This window comes from Ursus arctos, unplaced genomic scaffold (assembly GCF_023065955.2).
Source record: "Ursus arctos isolate Adak ecotype North America unplaced genomic scaffold, UrsArc2.0 scaffold_32, whole genome shotgun sequence".
Taxonomy (NCBI): Eukaryota; Metazoa; Chordata; class Mammalia; order Carnivora; family Ursidae; genus Ursus; species Ursus arctos.
This window is the reverse complement of record NW_026623008.1, coordinates 16785740-16802813: the sequence shown is the minus strand read 5'-3', so window position 1 is coordinate 16802813 and position 17074 is coordinate 16785740. Positions and strand designations below refer to the sequence as shown.

Below are 17074 nucleotides of genomic sequence, written 5' to 3'. Positions count from 1 at the left end.
TGTGTCTTAAGTACTGTAGTAACAAATATCTGTTTTTTTTGTCCTTAAAATTTTTTTCAAATCCGAGAAGCTTAGGATAATTTTAGACGTTAAAATGACTTCCTAAAAATGACTCCTGGGTGATGGTTCCATTTGAAAATCAGTCCTCAGGAACTTTCTGTTGACATTCTGCCATAGAGAATTGGCAGTGATTTGCTCAGAGATGCTCTCTTGTAGAGTGTTTTGTTATTGATAAGAGGCTGATGGTTTGGGTGTAGGGTTGGATTGACAGAATGGATCGATGGGTGTCCTGAGTTGTGGCTTTGGGTGGTGGTATGGAATTTTGAAGTAAGGAAAGTCCAAATATTTAGGCATGCTCATTTTGAGCTTTTAAAACAAATCATGGCAGCATTTTCTTAAAGTAACTTTACAAATGGCATTACATTTATTTAAAATATATTTACTGTATGGAATAAAGTTCTTTTTCGCTTTATCAAAATGGAGTCACTTTTGATGTTAGTTCATATGGACTTGGGGTTTTAACCTGCCAAATATTTCCTTTTTACATTGGATCAATTCTGAAATATATTCCTTAGAGAGAGAGAACTACAACACAAACTTAACAGACTTAAGAATAACATTTCAAACTGAGTAGATGTTCTGTGTGCAGTTAATATACTATGTGTATGGAATGCAGTGCAAATATTTTCTGTATAGTTTACTTGTAAGTCCGTAGTAAAGTCCCTAATGCCATTTGAAAAAAAATAGTCCTTATTGACAGTGTTGTGAATGCCACAGCATCTTTTAAACCTCAGCTTGACACATCAGAAGAACCAAAAAATGCCTTAAAATATGACTTTCAGAATTGATTAATCAAGCTGCACTTGCATTTGTAGAAGAGTTTAAAATTATGCCTTTCCACATTCTGATTGCAGCAAAGTAGGTGCTCAGATAAACAGCCGCATTTCATTTTCTCTTTGGTGCCAAGGAGGGAGAGCCTTTGATACCTTTTGGAGAGTGGAAAGAATTATTTAGTAAAAATGGTTTCTCTTTTTTTCTCCCACCTCTTGTGTGGTTAGCAACAACTATAACAGTCCATATAATTTGAAGATTGATCCTTGGGGAATACAGTGTACGTTTACTACTCTAACGTAAATCAGAATTTGTTATATTAATGCTTAATCTGTAGTATACGGTGTACATCAGATTTAACTTCCAAGCCTTAAGGAGGGGAGGAGAAATGGGGCTAGGATTTTTGTGGGTTTTTTTGTGGGATGTGGGGATTGAAATTCATGTTTGACATTTTATCTTTTATTTTCGTTTTTGTACTCTTGACCTTTTTGTATAGTATTTGTATAGCTGTCTGTATGCATATTAAATGAAAATGTAGTTTGTTAGTAATAGTACTGAATATAACTTGATTAAACATTGATAGCACAGTTTAGGTTATCCCTTTTGTTGCAATAACATTACCCCTTTTCAATTTAATTTTTAGGATTGGTAGCTTATGTCGATCTTGATGAAAGAGCAATTGATGCTCTCAGGGAATTTAATGAAGAAGGAGCACTCTCTGTACTACAACAGTTCAAGGAAAGTGACTTATCACATGTTCAGGTAAGGCCATTTACTAGAAATGCCTTTGAACAACTAATGATCTGAAATTACTTTACCATTACTTTATTTTCTGAATCGAAGTGATAGTTTGTTTTTTACTACCTCTGCTTCTGTTAAAAAAAAATAGTTTAAAGAAAAAAAAGACCTTTTATGGCAGAGTTCTCAGAAACACAAGTGTAAAGTAAAATCTCTCCCTACTTCTTTGCAGTAAGTTACTTTAAAAACTTAAAGTCAGGTTTTGCTGATTGTTATTAGTAGGCTTTTATGGGTTTAAATTACTCAGGTTTTAAACATTTTTGGGTTATGTGATCCTGTTTTATTATTTTGGAGGAAAGTAATGTAGGTAGGAGGAATAGTCTCGGAATATCTGGCAAAGGTAGTCCAGATGCATTTGAATATCAACAAGTGGAAGACTCTTGCCAGCGTGGAAGGTAAGCTCCTTGGGGTCTTGGCTGTCTTATTGCGGTCTGTTCCAGTCTCTGGCACATAGTAATCATTCAGCAAATATTTGTAGAGTGAATAAATGAGTAAATATTTCGTTAATATTCTGGTTTTTTGAAATTGTAAATTAATTATGTATTTGACCCTTCAGTGATTCCTGGTGGTTCTTTTTCATTGAATTACTTGTCTATTCTAGAACAAAAGTGCATTTTTATGTGGAGTTATGAAGACCTACAGGCAAAGGGAGAAACAGGGGAGCAAGGTGCAAGAGTCCACAAAGGGGCCTGATGAAGCAAAGATCAAGGTAAAATTTGAATCAGGTCATTGAAATGATAATAAGTTTAATGATGACATTGAATGTTTCATGTTTCCTAGAAACAGTTTTCATTGTCTCCCCCCCCCTTTTTTTTTTTTTAAAGATTTTATTTATTTATTTGACAGAGATAGAGACAGCCAGCGAGAGAGGGAACACAGGCAGAGGGCGTGGGAGAGGAAGAAGCAGGCTCATAGCAGGGGAGCCTGATGTGGGGCTCGATCCCATAACGCTGGGATCACGCCCTGAGCCGAAGGCAGACGCTCAACCGCTGTGCCACCCAGGCCCCCCCCCCCTTTTTTAAGCTAGTGTTTAGAAATGAGATAATTTAAGGAATATTACACAAGAAGAATTTGGGGGGCAAACATTCAGTTGCATGTTTGGTGAAAAACTCGAATTCAGACCCTTGCCTCATTACTTGTTCTGGCTATGAGTGATACATGTCTATTGATGCTTCCGGTAATAGCTTTTTAGATTGACTCAGTCATGTCTCTTGGTTCGGTTTCTTTCTAAGCGCTTTGTTTCTCTTTTTTTTGGTAAAGAGGTGTTTTATAACTGCTTTACTCCTGAATTTTTATTTACCTAAGTTTTATTATTTGTAAACTGGGCATAGTAATGGTACCTATTCCCATAGAGTTGTGAGGATTAAAGGATTAATTAAGATATGTAAGGTGGTTAGAGTAATGCCTGGAATGTGGCAAGAACTGTGTAACCAGACCAATTATTATTATTATTATTATTATTATTATTATTATTATTAGATGAACTGCTCTGCAAGATAAATATAGGGCTTTTGGTGAAAGACCAGTGAACCTCATTCCTTAGTTAAGGGGATATTGACGTTTTGCCATAGTGATAGACTTTTCCAACTGAATTAGTTATTTTATTTAATGAAATTCTATAGTTTTGTTTTAGACAGGAAGTGGAACTTGTATTTTCTGTCATATAATAGTTTACATAGAGCTCCTTTGTACTTTTTTCCTTCATCTGTAAAATGGTCTTATATTTTTAAAATAAATACATGAAAATTCCATTTAACGTAATAGTTGCTTTTTTAAAAAAACTTATTAGTGTGTATTGAATAGGCCTATGTTATTTCCCCAGAACTGGGTATTTGCTTTTGGTAAGGTATATATTGTATATGTGATACGTGTATATTACATATTAGACAAGTAATGTTTAAATATGTAATATATATATTGTGTGTATATTATATGTTACACGTATTTCTGTGCTTAAAATTAGAGCAGCTCTTTTTGAGTCAAAGGTAGAAAAATAGAGACCCTAAGGTAACTCTGGAATCCCAGGGTTCCTCCAATGATATTTTTGAAAGCCACTAAACTTGATGATGTCTAAAATCTCCTGTTGCTTTGACATTTGTGTTATAGATCTTCAACTTAGGATGGGTTTATCTGGACATTGATGAAAATATCCTTAGTCGAAAATATATCTTATGACACTTAACCTGCCAACATTATAACCTAGCCTACCTTAAATGTGCTTAGAAAACTTATCTTAGTCTATAGTTGGGTAAAATCACCTCTAACACAAAGCCCGTTTTGTAACAAAGTGTTGGATATCTCCTGTAATTTATAGAGTTCTGTACTGACAGGAAAAACAGTGGTTGGTATGGAAACAGAATGGTTGTAAGTGTATTGGTTGTTTACCCTTGTGATTGAGTGGTAGACTGGGAGCTGAGCCTCCCTGTCGCAGCCCAGCATCACAAGAGTATCGTCTTGCATATTGCTAGCCCTGGAAAAGATCAAAAATCAAAATTTGAAGTGTGGTTTCTACTGAATGTGTATCACTTTCATACCATCCTGAAGATGAAAATCGTAAGTTGAGTCATTGCAATTTGGGGACCATCTAATTTTTAAAACATGAAGTGTAAAATTCTCCCCTTTTTAGGTAGATTGCATTTCTTTTTTTCCATTGTGTCCGCGCTATTGGCCTCTCATATAAATACAAACCCTTAAGGGCAAGAACATTAACTTTTCTACAGTCCCTCTTTAATACCTAATACAATGTTGTGAAGAAGGTTGGTAATCAGGAAACATAAGGTTTTTTTTGTTTTGTTTTGTTTTTTCCTGAAACCTGAGTATACTCATTTGGTAATTGCCAAATATTTTGAATTTGTGTTGTATGAGAAATAGTCTGGTTCTTACAGAGCTTATGATATAGCAGAAGTACAAAACAAAAGTATTAAAGGTTAAATTACCTGATTATAATAGAAAGTCACAGTAGGAAGATGTGAGGAATAGTGAATGAGAGAAGCTGCATGAAGGAGGTAGGATTTCTGATTAGAGAACATTTTGAAAGAATCACAGGTAGGTAGATGGTACGTAAAGGGAACAAGTTAAGGAGAGCTCTCATTGAGGTAGAGGAGAATGCAAATTGAGGACTACTGCCGTATAGAAGTATGAATAGGTAGCCTGGGGTCAGCTTATGTCACATTTGTAATAATCCTTGCCCCATTTTTCTATTCTCATTCATATCAAAAAATTGTTGTGTGCTTAGAGATTTAATTTGTCTACAATTCTTTCCATTAAATGCATGGAAAGGAGCAGTAAAATGAAGTGGGAGCAACACGTGTGTGTGGTAACAGTGTGAATTTTGACATTATTTTACCTAAACATAGCCTAGGATATTGGGGTATCTTTTGGAAAAGATTAATATACTGATGTGTGATACAATATTCAAGTATAAACAGATGTATAATTATCTTTAGGCATTGCTTGAGAGGACTGGCTATACTCTGGATGTAACCACAGGACAGAGGAAGTATGGTGGTCCTCCTCCAGACAGCGTGTACTCTGGAGTACAACCTGGAATTGGAACAGAAGTAAGTGTTCTTCAGCTGTTTGCCGAAACCTGTCCAGTTTGTAAATTATTCTATTGTATGATGGGGAAGACTAGTTGATTCTTTTTGTAGTGTAGCTATAATTATTTTCTTTGGATATCCATTTGTATTTTACTGTAGTCATAAGCAAGGAGAACCATGTGACTATTAGATACCCAAACACTCTGTAAAGGAATATAGATTTCTTGGAACTGGCTGCTAAAACCATGCAACCAGCAACACACCATTTTAGGTGCTTGGGTTGCGGTTACTAAGGAGAGACAGTTGCTTTATTCTGTTTTTGTTTTATGTCAGTAATTCTGAACAGTGCTTGTCCTCCCTCCTTGACCCTCCCCCACCACATAAAGGATGCTCAGTATTTGCTGAGAGATTTATTGATGGGAGTGGGTCACACAGGGGAAGGTTAGAGAATCAGATGAAAGGTCGAGCACATTGATCTGTCATTGAACGAAGAAGCCGTTTCTGCTCCATCTGTGCCTTCATAAAGTTTTCTTCATATACCTTTATGTTAGACAATTCTTAATCCTTTATTTTTATTTTTTTTAAAGATTTATTTATTTTTTTAAAAGATTTTATTTATTTATTTGACAGAGACATAGCCAGCGAGAGAGGGAACACAGCAGGGGAGTGGGAGAGGAAGAAGCAGGCTCCCAGCAGAGGAGCCCGGTGTGGGACTCGATCCCGGAACGCCGGAATCACGCCCTGAGCCGAAGGCAGACGTTTAACGACTGCGCTACCCAGGCGCCCCAAGATTTATTTATTTTAGAGAGAGAGTATGTGCTCACATGCAGTACGGGGGTGGTGTGGGGGCAGGTAGAGAGAGGGAAAGTCCCAAGCACACTCCTGTGCTAGGGTGGAGCCTAATGCAGGGCTTGATGTCACAACCGTGAGATTTTGACCTGAGCCAAAACCAAGAGTTGGGCTCTTAACCCACTGCACCACCCAGGTGCCCCACCAGTTCTGATCCTGCAAATGGTAAAAACCGTGTGCCAAAATATAAGGTTACGGCAGGGTCTTTTCTTTCTGGTGTCTTTCAGGTAGCCAAAAGCAAAGATTATTATTTCTGGTTTGTGAATAGAGACATCAGCAGTTAACATAACTTTTTAGATTTATATCGGAAGTAATTCCAGTGTGTTCACTGTATATAGAATAGAGTTTACGTTCATTGGTCTTTGTTTCCTGAACTTCCCTCAAGCATTATTACAGTTAATAATCTATTTCTTAATATTTAGTAGTGTTAAAGGGGACTCTAAACATTTTTACTTTCCGTGATACCTCAATCATCTACATATTTTTGTTTTGAGTCTCTTAAAAAACTGTAAATTATTTCATGTTCCATAATTATTACAGAGTTGGAATTGGTCTGTGAGCCCTGTAAGTTTGTTACAGGAGCAAATGTCATTGAAACATAGTATACAAGTATTTTGGTCGTTTTTTTTTTTTTTTAAGTGTTTTGTTTTGTTTTTTGTTTTGTTTTATTTTTAAGATTATTTATTAATGGGGCGCCTGGGTGGCTCAGTCGGTTAAGCGTCTGCCTTCGGGTCAGGTCATGATCCCAGGGTCCTGGGATTGAGCCCCACATCGGGCTCCCTGCTCAGGAGGGGCCTGCTTCTCCCTCCCTCTGCCTGCTGCTCACCCTGGTTGTGCACACTGTCTCTCAAATAAATAAAATCTTAGGGAAAAAAAAAGATTTTTTATTTTTAAGTAGTCTGTACCAGCGTGGGGCTCAGACTCACAACCCTGAGATTAGGAATTGCACTCTACTGACTTAGCTACCCAGGTGCCTCAAGCCATCCTTCATTTTTAATGTTCTACTTAGACTGTGAACCCTTTCAAATCTACATTTACATGTCATTAACTTTTAAACACTATAAAAATATAGTTCAACTTTCTTACTTGAACTGCTGCATCATAGGTATTTTTTTCCGAATGGTTTTAAATTTTGTTTTCTTCCCTTAAACCCTCATATAAAATTAAAAAATGGAATTGCTCTTTTGCTTCTTCCTTATTTAGAGGCAGCCTAAAACACCTTCAGGAGGGGAATACAGTTAGAAAAAGTTATCTGTAGTATACCATTCAGCATGTGATATCCTCGTCAGTATTTACCAATTATTACATATATCTTAGTCTTGTTTCTTTAGTTATAAAATCCTTAGGAATAAAAATTAAGTGTATACAATATTGTTAATGTTCTTTCCAATGCCCAGTATAGCTTGGTATAAAATTAGTTGGTTGTATCTATTTCAGAATTATAAAAATGAACTTCTTTAGCCCATTAGATTGGTTTTATTAATGAGCTCATTAATGGGGACTTATCTTTGTTTTATATAGATAAGCAAGCAGTTTGTTAGTACTCTTAAGATTTCACTGAAAGCATTTAAACAGTTTAATAGGATCAACTATTTTGAGTATCCCATTAGAAACAAAGTTGGTATCCTACTTGTAAAATATGCGTATTCTCTTATTGCATTGTGTCTTTAGGAGAAAAATGCATTTTCCTATATATCAGATACCGTTGCATACAGCAAATAACTCTGCGGTGAAATCCCTATATGAGCCTAAGCCACTGCTACTCCTGCCAAGCAGTTTTTTACAACAAAATCTTAGTGTAAAGGTTTGGATTCTTCCGATAAAGTTAAATTCTATGAGATTCGGCCTATACTTGTTGAAAATTAAAGTATTGTTTTTTTAAGGATTTATGTGTTTTAGAGAGAGAGCAGGTGGGGGAGGGGCAGAGGGAGAGAATCTTCAAGGCCACTCCACGACCCATGAGATCATGACCTGAGCCGAAAACAGGAGTCAGACACTTGATCAACTAAGCCACCCAGGTGCCCCTAAAATTATTATTATTATTTTTTTAAAGATTTTATTTATTTATTCGACAGAGAGAGAGACAGCCAGCGAGAGAGGGTACACAAGCAGGGGAAGTGGGAGAGGAAGAAGCAGGCTCATAGCGGAGGAGCCTGATGTGGGGCTCCATCCCATAACGCCGGGATCACGCCCTGAGCCGAAGGCAGATGCTTAACCGCTGTGCCACCCAGGCGCCCCGCCCCTAAAATTATTTGTTATTATTATTCTTTTTTTAAAGATTTTATTTCTTTATTAGAGCGAGAGAAGGAACACAAACGGGGAGCGGGGGAGGGAGAAGCAGGCTTCCCGGTGAGCAAGGAGCCTGACACAGGGCTCAATCTGAGGACCCTGGGATCATGACCTGAGCTGAAGGCAGACGCTTAACGACTGAGCCACCCAGGCACCCCTAAAGTTTTTTAAAAATTGGAAAAGTAGGAGGTTTTTAGTATGTTGGGTTGCTGATTTAATAAATAAATTGGTTTTCGTTGGTGTCATTTTTGGTGCTGTGAGGTTTAGGTTTTTGTTCTTTTATGATTCACTGTGGTCATTAAAAATTTTTAGCTCTTGATTGAGGAAGTTGAAATTAGGGTCAGTGCCTGAGTCTGGCAATATCAAAATTAAGTTATGAGAAGACTGAGGTTTCATCTTGGTAAAATCTACTGTAAATTAACCCTATAAAAGAGCGCTCCTTTGCATTGTTTTTAAGCATTGTCCTGAGATAAGAAATATAAAAGATAGGTATTAATTTTGAAGTGTGTTTTTTAGCATGTGTGGGCCCTCAGATCTAGACCGGTTATAGCATCTTTTGTGTTTTTCACCTGGCATTGTAAAACTGTTTTGGGAAGCAGCCTCTGTTTTTATTTGTTTCCATTATAATAAGCACTTACCTTTTTAAAGAGCATGGCACTGGAGTTTGTAGAGGAATTCAAAGGACGTGGTAGATTGAAATTTAATTCTTTGGTATTTTAACTAATGGAAGTGTTAGAGAACCGGTGTATTTAACAGAGATGTAAAAGTATATGACTTAGTAGTACCGGATTTGAATTATGTATAAGGAAAAGCTGCTGTGTTTGCAAAATAGCACGTAGGAGGGGGAAATGGAAGAGCCCTAGTAGATACTCAAAAGACTATGTTGCACTGCCTGTTAACTCGTTTAACTCTATTCCTTCCAGAGCCTCAAAAGGCTTTCTCTATTAATGTTGAAGTACTTGATGGTTAGATAGTAGACAGCCCAAACTTTTTTCAAGCCTTGATGCTTAGTGAGTAAATGAAGAACTGTTGTTAACAGTATTCATTAGATTCTGTTGGTTCTAATAGGGGCAGGGGGTGGGGGAGGCTTATCTGCATATGCCTGAGTGCTTACTCTGAACAGTTCATATGGAGCCAGAATGGCTCAGGGACCAACAAGTTAATAAAAGGAAAACATTTCTATTTCATTTTAGTTAATTAAAAATTGAGCTTGGAAACTTTTAAAGGAAAGATGCTTAGTTTTGAATACTGTTTATTTTTAGACTTTTTAAGTTATTTAAATGTCCTATATTAAACTGATCTGGAAGTGAAGCCATCTCCTGCTTCTCAGTAAATCAGTATTTTTAGCCTGTTTCTTCTTGGATCCCAGTGATTATAATATTGGGCACTTTGTTGACCACAGATGTATTGACCTTTCTTCTAAAGTAAAACAGTATTCTTACGGAAAACCTGTAAGTTGGACTTCTAACATTCAAATGATACTTCGGAGTACAAGGAACTTGGCTCTTATGAATCCTTTATATAAAGTGATTAATCAATCATTAAATTACTTTTTCTGAAAATACAGGTTTTTCATTTTAGATTTGCTTAATGAGGCAAACCTGTCTGTTCTAAAAATATAGGCACAAGTGTTACATAAGTAGTGTATTAACCTGACACTTAGCTTCCTCACTTAGCTGTGTGTCAGGTGTATTTTCACAGTGCCACTTTATGTGCTCTTTCTTTGCTTTATGTGTTTTTGTAAGGGGTATGGAAGAATTAGGGATAATGAATAATGTAATTATGAAGCACCATTGCATTATGTTAACGGAAGTAATATGAAGCAGAATTTGGTTCCCAGAACAGTTTTTAAATGTTCAAATACAAATACCCTCAAATACAAAAACACTGTCCGACTGGGCTTGAGAGCTTAGCCACACCAAAAAATACATTTCAAAATGAATACCAAGTATCCTTGTATATTTTTTTTTGTCAGGACATTTTTTATCTGTAGTTTTTTTAGTGCTGTGCCCTGTTATGAATGCTTATTTATAGGATTGATAAGCTGGGGCTAGTGAGAAGTGGTCAGATTCTGGATATTTTGAAGGCACATCTAACAGATTTATTGATGAGGGTGTGAGAGAAGGGGGCCAAGGATGACTTCAAGGCTTGTGACCTGAGCAGCTAGAAGGATGGAGTTGCCGTTAATTGAAATGAAGAATGCTGTAGAAAAGGGCAGATTAGCAGGATTGAAAGATCGTAGTTCCGTTCTGGACATGTTAAGAGTTAGATTTCTCTTAGACCTCCAAGTGGAGCTGTTGAATGAGGGAAGAATTTTGGCTGGAGGTTATAAGTGTGGGAGGCATAAGCATCTACATGGTATTTAAAAACCGTGAGTTTGGATGTGATCACCAAGGAAGTGTGTGTAATTGACTAAAGGTCTAAAACCTGATCCCTGCAGCCATCCATATTTAGAGATTGGGGAGATAAGAAGGAATTGAGCAGAAAGAACCAATGAGGTAAGAGAAAAATCAGGGATGTAGTATTCTAGAAGTCCAGTGAAGAGAGTTTTCACAGAAGGAAGGTGTTCGGTTACAACAAACTTTCCGAGTAAGACAAGGACCGTGAATTGACATTTGATTCTGGCAACATGGATGTCATCAGTGACTTTGACAAGAATGGTGGTGAAAGCCATATTTGGAGAGGATTCAAGAGAGTGGGAGGCAAGGGATTTAAGATAGCAAGTACATACAGCTCTTTTGAGCAATTTTGTTAAAAAGGGTAGCAGAGAAATGGGACAATAACTGAAAGGTGTGTCATAGTCAAGATATATTTTTGTTTTCATTTAAATTTGAAGTCCGATGCCCAACCAACAGAGCTGTCCAGGGGCCCCTTGAAAAAAAATTTTTTTAAGTGAGAAATTGTAATCTCTTGTGTGCTGATGATCAAATTGTTGCTGGACCATGTGTCCTTGAGTGGAAGAGAAGAGATGGGATCTAGTGTAAAAGTTAACCGCATGAGGTAGATGTTCATTTGAACATTGATCAAAGATGAGCAGCTGTTATGTTCCAGGCACTGTGTTTAAGCTGGGAGTAAAATGAGGAACAAGATGTGGCTGTCTGCTCACATGGAAATTGAACTCTTCGGATGGTGTTATTCCCATATGAGGATATTGAGACTCACTGATTAAGAAACTTGCTCAAAGTAACTAAAATGTAGGGGCGCCTGAGTGGCACAGCGGTTAAGCGTCTGCCTTCAGCTCAGGGCGTGATCCTGGCACTGCGGGATCAAGCCCCACATCAGGCTCCTCTGCTATGAGCTTCTTCCTCTCCCACTCCCCCTGCTTGTGTTCCTCTCTCGCTGGCTGTCTCTATCTCTGTCAAATAAATAAATAAAATCTTTAAAAAAAAAAAAAAAGTAACTAAAATGTAGATCTGAATCCAATATAACTTAAAACTTAACTATTTCTCTGGGGCGCCTGGGTGGCTCAGTCGTTAAGCGTCTGCCTTCGGCTCAGGGCGTGGTCCCGGCGTTCTGGGATCGAGCCCCACATCGGGCTCCTCTGCTGGGAGCCTGCTTCTTCCTCTCCTACTCCCCCTGCTTGTGTTCCCTCTCTCACTGGCTGTCTCTCTGTCAAATAAATAAATAAAATCTTTAAAAAAAAAACAACTTAACTATTTCTCAAAATTTCTGTACCTTTGTAGCTGTCAACCTGTTGCTCTATGCCGCCATCATCCCTTGCCTGGATTGCCTTGGGAACCTGACTGGGCAGCCTGTTTCTCCATACCATCCATCTTCTACTTAGCTGCCAACGCTTTAGAACATGTCATACCTAGTCACTTGTCTGCTCAGAACCCTCTGATATCTTCCCAACACAGTTGGAATAAAATGCAAATTCCTAACATGGTTTAACTTAATCCGGTCCCTGTTTTCTCTTTCTCAACACTGTCTCCTATGTGGATCTTTTTTTCCAGTCACTGTCCTGTTCGCTGTTCATCAGATACATCAAGTGTGCTCCTGTCTTTTTGTAGTTGTTCTTTACCTTGGAATGCTCTTTCTCAGATATTTAATTTTCTACCTTAGGTCTCAGTTCAAATTTACCTCTTTAGGGACACCCTCCTAATTAAAATACAGCCTCTTTCTCCTCATGTATTCCCTTTCCTTGCTTTTATTTGTCTTAGCCTTTAATACCTCTTGAAATCATATTTTTTAAAATTCTTGTCTCTATCAGTAGTATATAAGTCTCATGAATGTTTAGACCTTGTTTGTAGTATTCACTGCATCTCTAGAACTTAGAAAAATACATGGCATATGAGATCAAGGTATATGGAATTCCAGGTCTCATGAAAAGTTAGGACAAATTCTATGAGTAGGTTGGAAGTGAGTTACTATGTAGGCTACGTATTATTTATTGGAACAACTTCAGGCTGATACTTAGAAGATTAATTGGGTATGGTTAGGAATGGGAGGGATTCAAAATAGCTGAGATTTTTGTTTATGAAAGTATTATTTCCTTGGTCATCTTGAGGGGTGGTGGAGGAGGCAGCAGAAATTATGTTCTCCAAGAGAAATGAAGAAAATCAAAGGAGCTGGTTGACAAGAGTTGGTTTTACTCATTTTGATTTTTGGAAAAAAGAAACATTTGTTACAAATCTATTATATCTATGGTAGAATATTTAGGAAATATAATTAAAGAAAAAGAATAAGTTAGAACAGTTTTTCATGCATTGATAAATCACTATTAGTACTATTCACTACACAGTCATTCATATCTATTTATACATTTATATTCAAAAAACAAAAAAATGACATTGCTATTTATTGATGATTTGAGGTAAAATAAGGACAACCAAGAGGAAATGTTTCCAAATGCAGTTGGAAGTATAAAGTTAGGTTTCAGGATGTAGGTGTGAGAGATGACTGTATAGATATGGACTTGGGGGATGGATATGATCTTTGGAAGTGAAGGAAATACAGGGAAGATGAGATAGAGTCATAATTTTGGGAAATATGCAAACTTATTAGATGAATAGAAGAATGACTATGGAAAGGATAGGGAAATAATTAAAGGTAAAAAGACCAGGCTAGTGGAAGATTCTAAAAATTGAAGGGAAGAGAATTTTTAGGAGGCAACATCACCAATGTTATCGCTTACCGAGAAGGCAAGATGAGACTGAGGGAAAAAAGACTTGAATTAAGTCATTTGAAGTCCATTAGTGACATTTGGGCGCGCAGCTTAGTGTTGTTAGAGGAAGAAGCCAGTGTCGTAGTTGGAGAGCATAGACGCCAAGGGCTCTTCAGAGTGAGTTTTTGTTAGAAATACGGTTCTGTAGCGATACTGCTCCGATGATGCCTTAGATGTCTTACACTTTGTAGCTGCACAGTACTAAGGATGTGGTAGATGGGTTGAATAACTGCATGAATAAAATGAAACAGACATGGCCATGTGTTCAAAGCATTTGAAAGTGAGAGGAAAGATAAATGGGTAAATGTTTCTTTCTTTTTTTTTTTTTTTGCATATTGTTTTGTTGTGGGAGATCTGGCATGTTTGGAAGGATGTACTTAGCAAAATAAGAGAGTCGAAGAAATAAAAGTTGGCAGTTATTTCCGGGAGAAGGTGGTGTGAAGAAATGGGCTTAGTTATTATGGTTAAGAAGTTAACCTTGGAAAGGAAAGAAATCTCTTTTTCTGAGGTACGAAGAAGTAGAAATAGATTCTGAGAAAGTTCTAAGGCTGAGAGGAAAGAATATGAGGAAACCACTGATTGTTCCACATGATCTCCTTGGAATGACTTAGTGAATGAAGATTGGAGACTTTAAGGAGACAGAAGGATTGAATAGCTGTTGTGTGAGAATGCTCCTAGGGATTCAAAAGAAGTTTTACCAGACAACAGTGAAGGTAAATCTAATTACTTTGAAAAGGATTGTCTTAGCACAGTTACAGAGCTTAACGTCAGAAACTTAATATCCAGTAATAATTTGGGCGTCTTTTGAATTGCTGTTTCATTTATCAGGTCATTTTTCAGAATATGAAATGTTGACGTAGATGAGTTTCACTAGAAAATTCATCTCTAGGGACACCTGGGTGGCTCAGTGGGTTAAACATCTGCCTTTGGCTCAGGTCATGATCCCGGTGTCCTGGGATCAAGTCCCCCATTGGGCTCCTTGCTCAACAGGGAGCCTGCTTCTCCCTTTGCCTGTCGCTCCCCCTGTTTGTGCGCGCGCTCTCTCTCTCTCTCTCTGACAAATAAATAAAAAAATTCTTTAAAAAAAAATTCATCTGTAATGTAGACACTGACTTACTCTTTAAGGCTGTGGGTTGGGGGGGCGGCCTGGGTGGCTCAGTCAGTTAAATGTCCCACTGTTGGTTTTGGCTCAGGTCATGATCTGAGCAAGGGTCCTGAGATCCAGCCCTGTGTCTGGCTCCCTACTCAGTGGGGAGTCTGCTTGAGATTGTCTCCCTTTCTCTCTTAAATAAATAAATAAATCTTTAAATAAAGACTGCATGCGGATTGCAAATGTTTGAACGTCAAAGATTGTCTTTAGTGTTGCTGACATGGTGGAAGCTTGAAGAAATTGTGGTCTGATATTAAATACCGAGAAGATTTTTGATTGTTTAATTTTAATTTATTGTATATTATAATTGAACCCTTGTTAGATAATTTTTTTAATTACTTTTTTTAAGAGTTACGTATTTGAGGGGGAGAGAAAGAGCGCACGTGGGGCGGAGGGGCAGAAGGCGAGAGAAACTTAAGCAGGCTCCATGCTGAGCATGGAGCCCGCCACAGGGCCCGATCTCAGGACACTGAGATCATGACCTGAGCCGAAATCAAGATTTGGGCACTCAGCTGACTGTGCCACTCAGGCACCCCTAGAGTTGAGAAAACGTCTTTATTCAATTATTGTTTTTATAAAAATGCAGATATCATATTTCTCAAAGTTACATACATGTATCCTTTATTCTGTGTTTATGTGAGAAAAAGAGAAACTAAAGAATTTAGAGTTTGTATAGATTTTGCACACTCTTATTAATAGTTTCCATTTTTCAGCATAGAATATTGTTCTTTGTTAGTGACCCTAAGGTCGTTATAATAAACATCAGGGTTAACTCCTAAAGATTCAAATTGTCCTCATTCCTCCTTAACCATCTTTGTGCCCCTAGCCCCTTAGAAGAAAGGTTGTTGGGCTTTATGGCTCTAAAATGCTTACATTGGGATTCTAATACAAAGATTTTATTTCAGGTCTTTGTAGGTAAAATACCAAGAGATTTATATGAGGATGAGTTGGTACCCCTTTTTGAAAAGGCTGGTCCCATTTGGGATCTACGTCTTATGATGGATCCACTGTCTGGTCAGAACAGAGGGTATGCGTTTATCACCTTCTGTGGAAAGGAAGCTGCACAGGAAGCTGTTAAACTGGTATGTGATAAACAAATACCCATTGTTTAGTGGCAGATCACCTCATTTTAAAATGTTTGCCGTTAACATTGTTTCATTTTCTTTAGTATTTGCTTTGCATGGTTAGATGTTGATAAAGTTGATATGTGACCTTTGCTCTTTTGCTCTATTATTCTGATTATAAAAGTAAAAAAGAATGAAAATACCCGAGAAATAATGTGTTAGAGAAAGTCTCCCAGGATTCTAGTAAGTAATTTATTAGATTGGTTAGTATCTAAAGTTTCATTTGAATATTTGGCTTCTGCAGTTCTCTCTTTGGATTTTAGGCAAAAAAGATGTGAATTGTTACTGTTAAACTTTAGGACAAGATTCTTAAAAGTGTAATGAAGGCTGGGATGGATCCCGGAGAACATAACCGGGGGACAGTGACTTTTAGGACACAATTCAGGAAATGATTGAGACTCTTTTATTTTTGTCACAACCTAATCATACAATTTATTTCCTAGGTATATGTTCATTTCTGTATTTTGTTTTCAGGCCCTTCAGTCTTCTCTGTCCTCAATCTTTTCTCTCCTTTTTAACTATATTATAGCCCATTTTCTGTAATCTAGTAACTTCCTTTTACCCTTTGCACTTCGTAGTACAATACTACTGCTCCTAGTAGTAATAGTAGTAGTAGTAGTAGTTGTAACAGTTCTGCAAATGAGAATTATCTTCATGCCTGTGTCGGTACAGCCATCTCAGTAACTTAAGTTAGCCGTGGCACTGTTCTGCATACTCTTCCCAGACATTGAAAAGCCTCACTTTGTCTAGTTCCAGTCCTTATAGGGCTTTTGGTTTCATTAATCACTTCTAAATTAGTTCCACTTCTAGCTTGACCCAGATTTTAGTTTTTATTAAGAACTTTTCTTTCCAACTTGTTTTTATTGAGAAATTGTCAAAGCTTTATAATTTTCGGCAACGTATGGATGATTTTTATTTTTTAGTAATCACATATCTTTTTAGTAAGCTAATGGGTAAGTAATGTTAAAGCCTAAGAAGCTGAAGTTTATCAAGGAAACTATGGCCATAGTGATTTAAATAAAGCCTTTTTTATTTCCTATCATTTTTTATAATTTTGAAGGTATTGTGTTTGATATGCAGTTTAAAACTTCTCATGTATACCTTCAGAATACTGTGTTTTGTGTAGAATGTGAAGTTCTTCTGAATTTCTTTTTACTGATTATGCATAGTTGTGACTCTGTTGTTACTTTGCTTTTGGCTTATCTGTATCTAATTTTATCTCCAAGGATCCTGAATGATCAGTCTTGGGTACTTTTTCTGAAATTCTCTGGAAAATTTCTCAGATAGATAACATTGAAATATGATGTAAAGTATTTTAAAAAATAAAGTG

The 17074-nt window shown here is 37.2% G+C and overlaps 1 protein-coding gene across 3 annotated transcripts in view; it reads left to right on the top strand.

Moving 5' to 3' along the window:
- HNRNPR (heterogeneous nuclear ribonucleoprotein R) overlaps positions 1–17074 on the top strand; it is a 32926-nt gene that overhangs the window by 4257 nt on the left and 11595 nt on the right. For all 3 annotated transcript variants that reach the window (XM_026517087.4, XM_048221694.2, XM_057305109.1), the window contains 4 exons: positions 1475–1593; positions 2231–2338; positions 5076–5189; positions 15526–15702. In XM_026517087.4, coding sequence (XP_026372872.1) covers positions 2258–2338; positions 5076–5189; positions 15526–15702 — 372 coding nt within the window. In that variant the 5' untranslated portion in view covers positions 1475–1593; positions 2231–2257. The remainder of the gene's footprint in view (positions 1–1474; positions 1594–2230; positions 2339–5075; positions 5190–15525; positions 15703–17074) is intronic.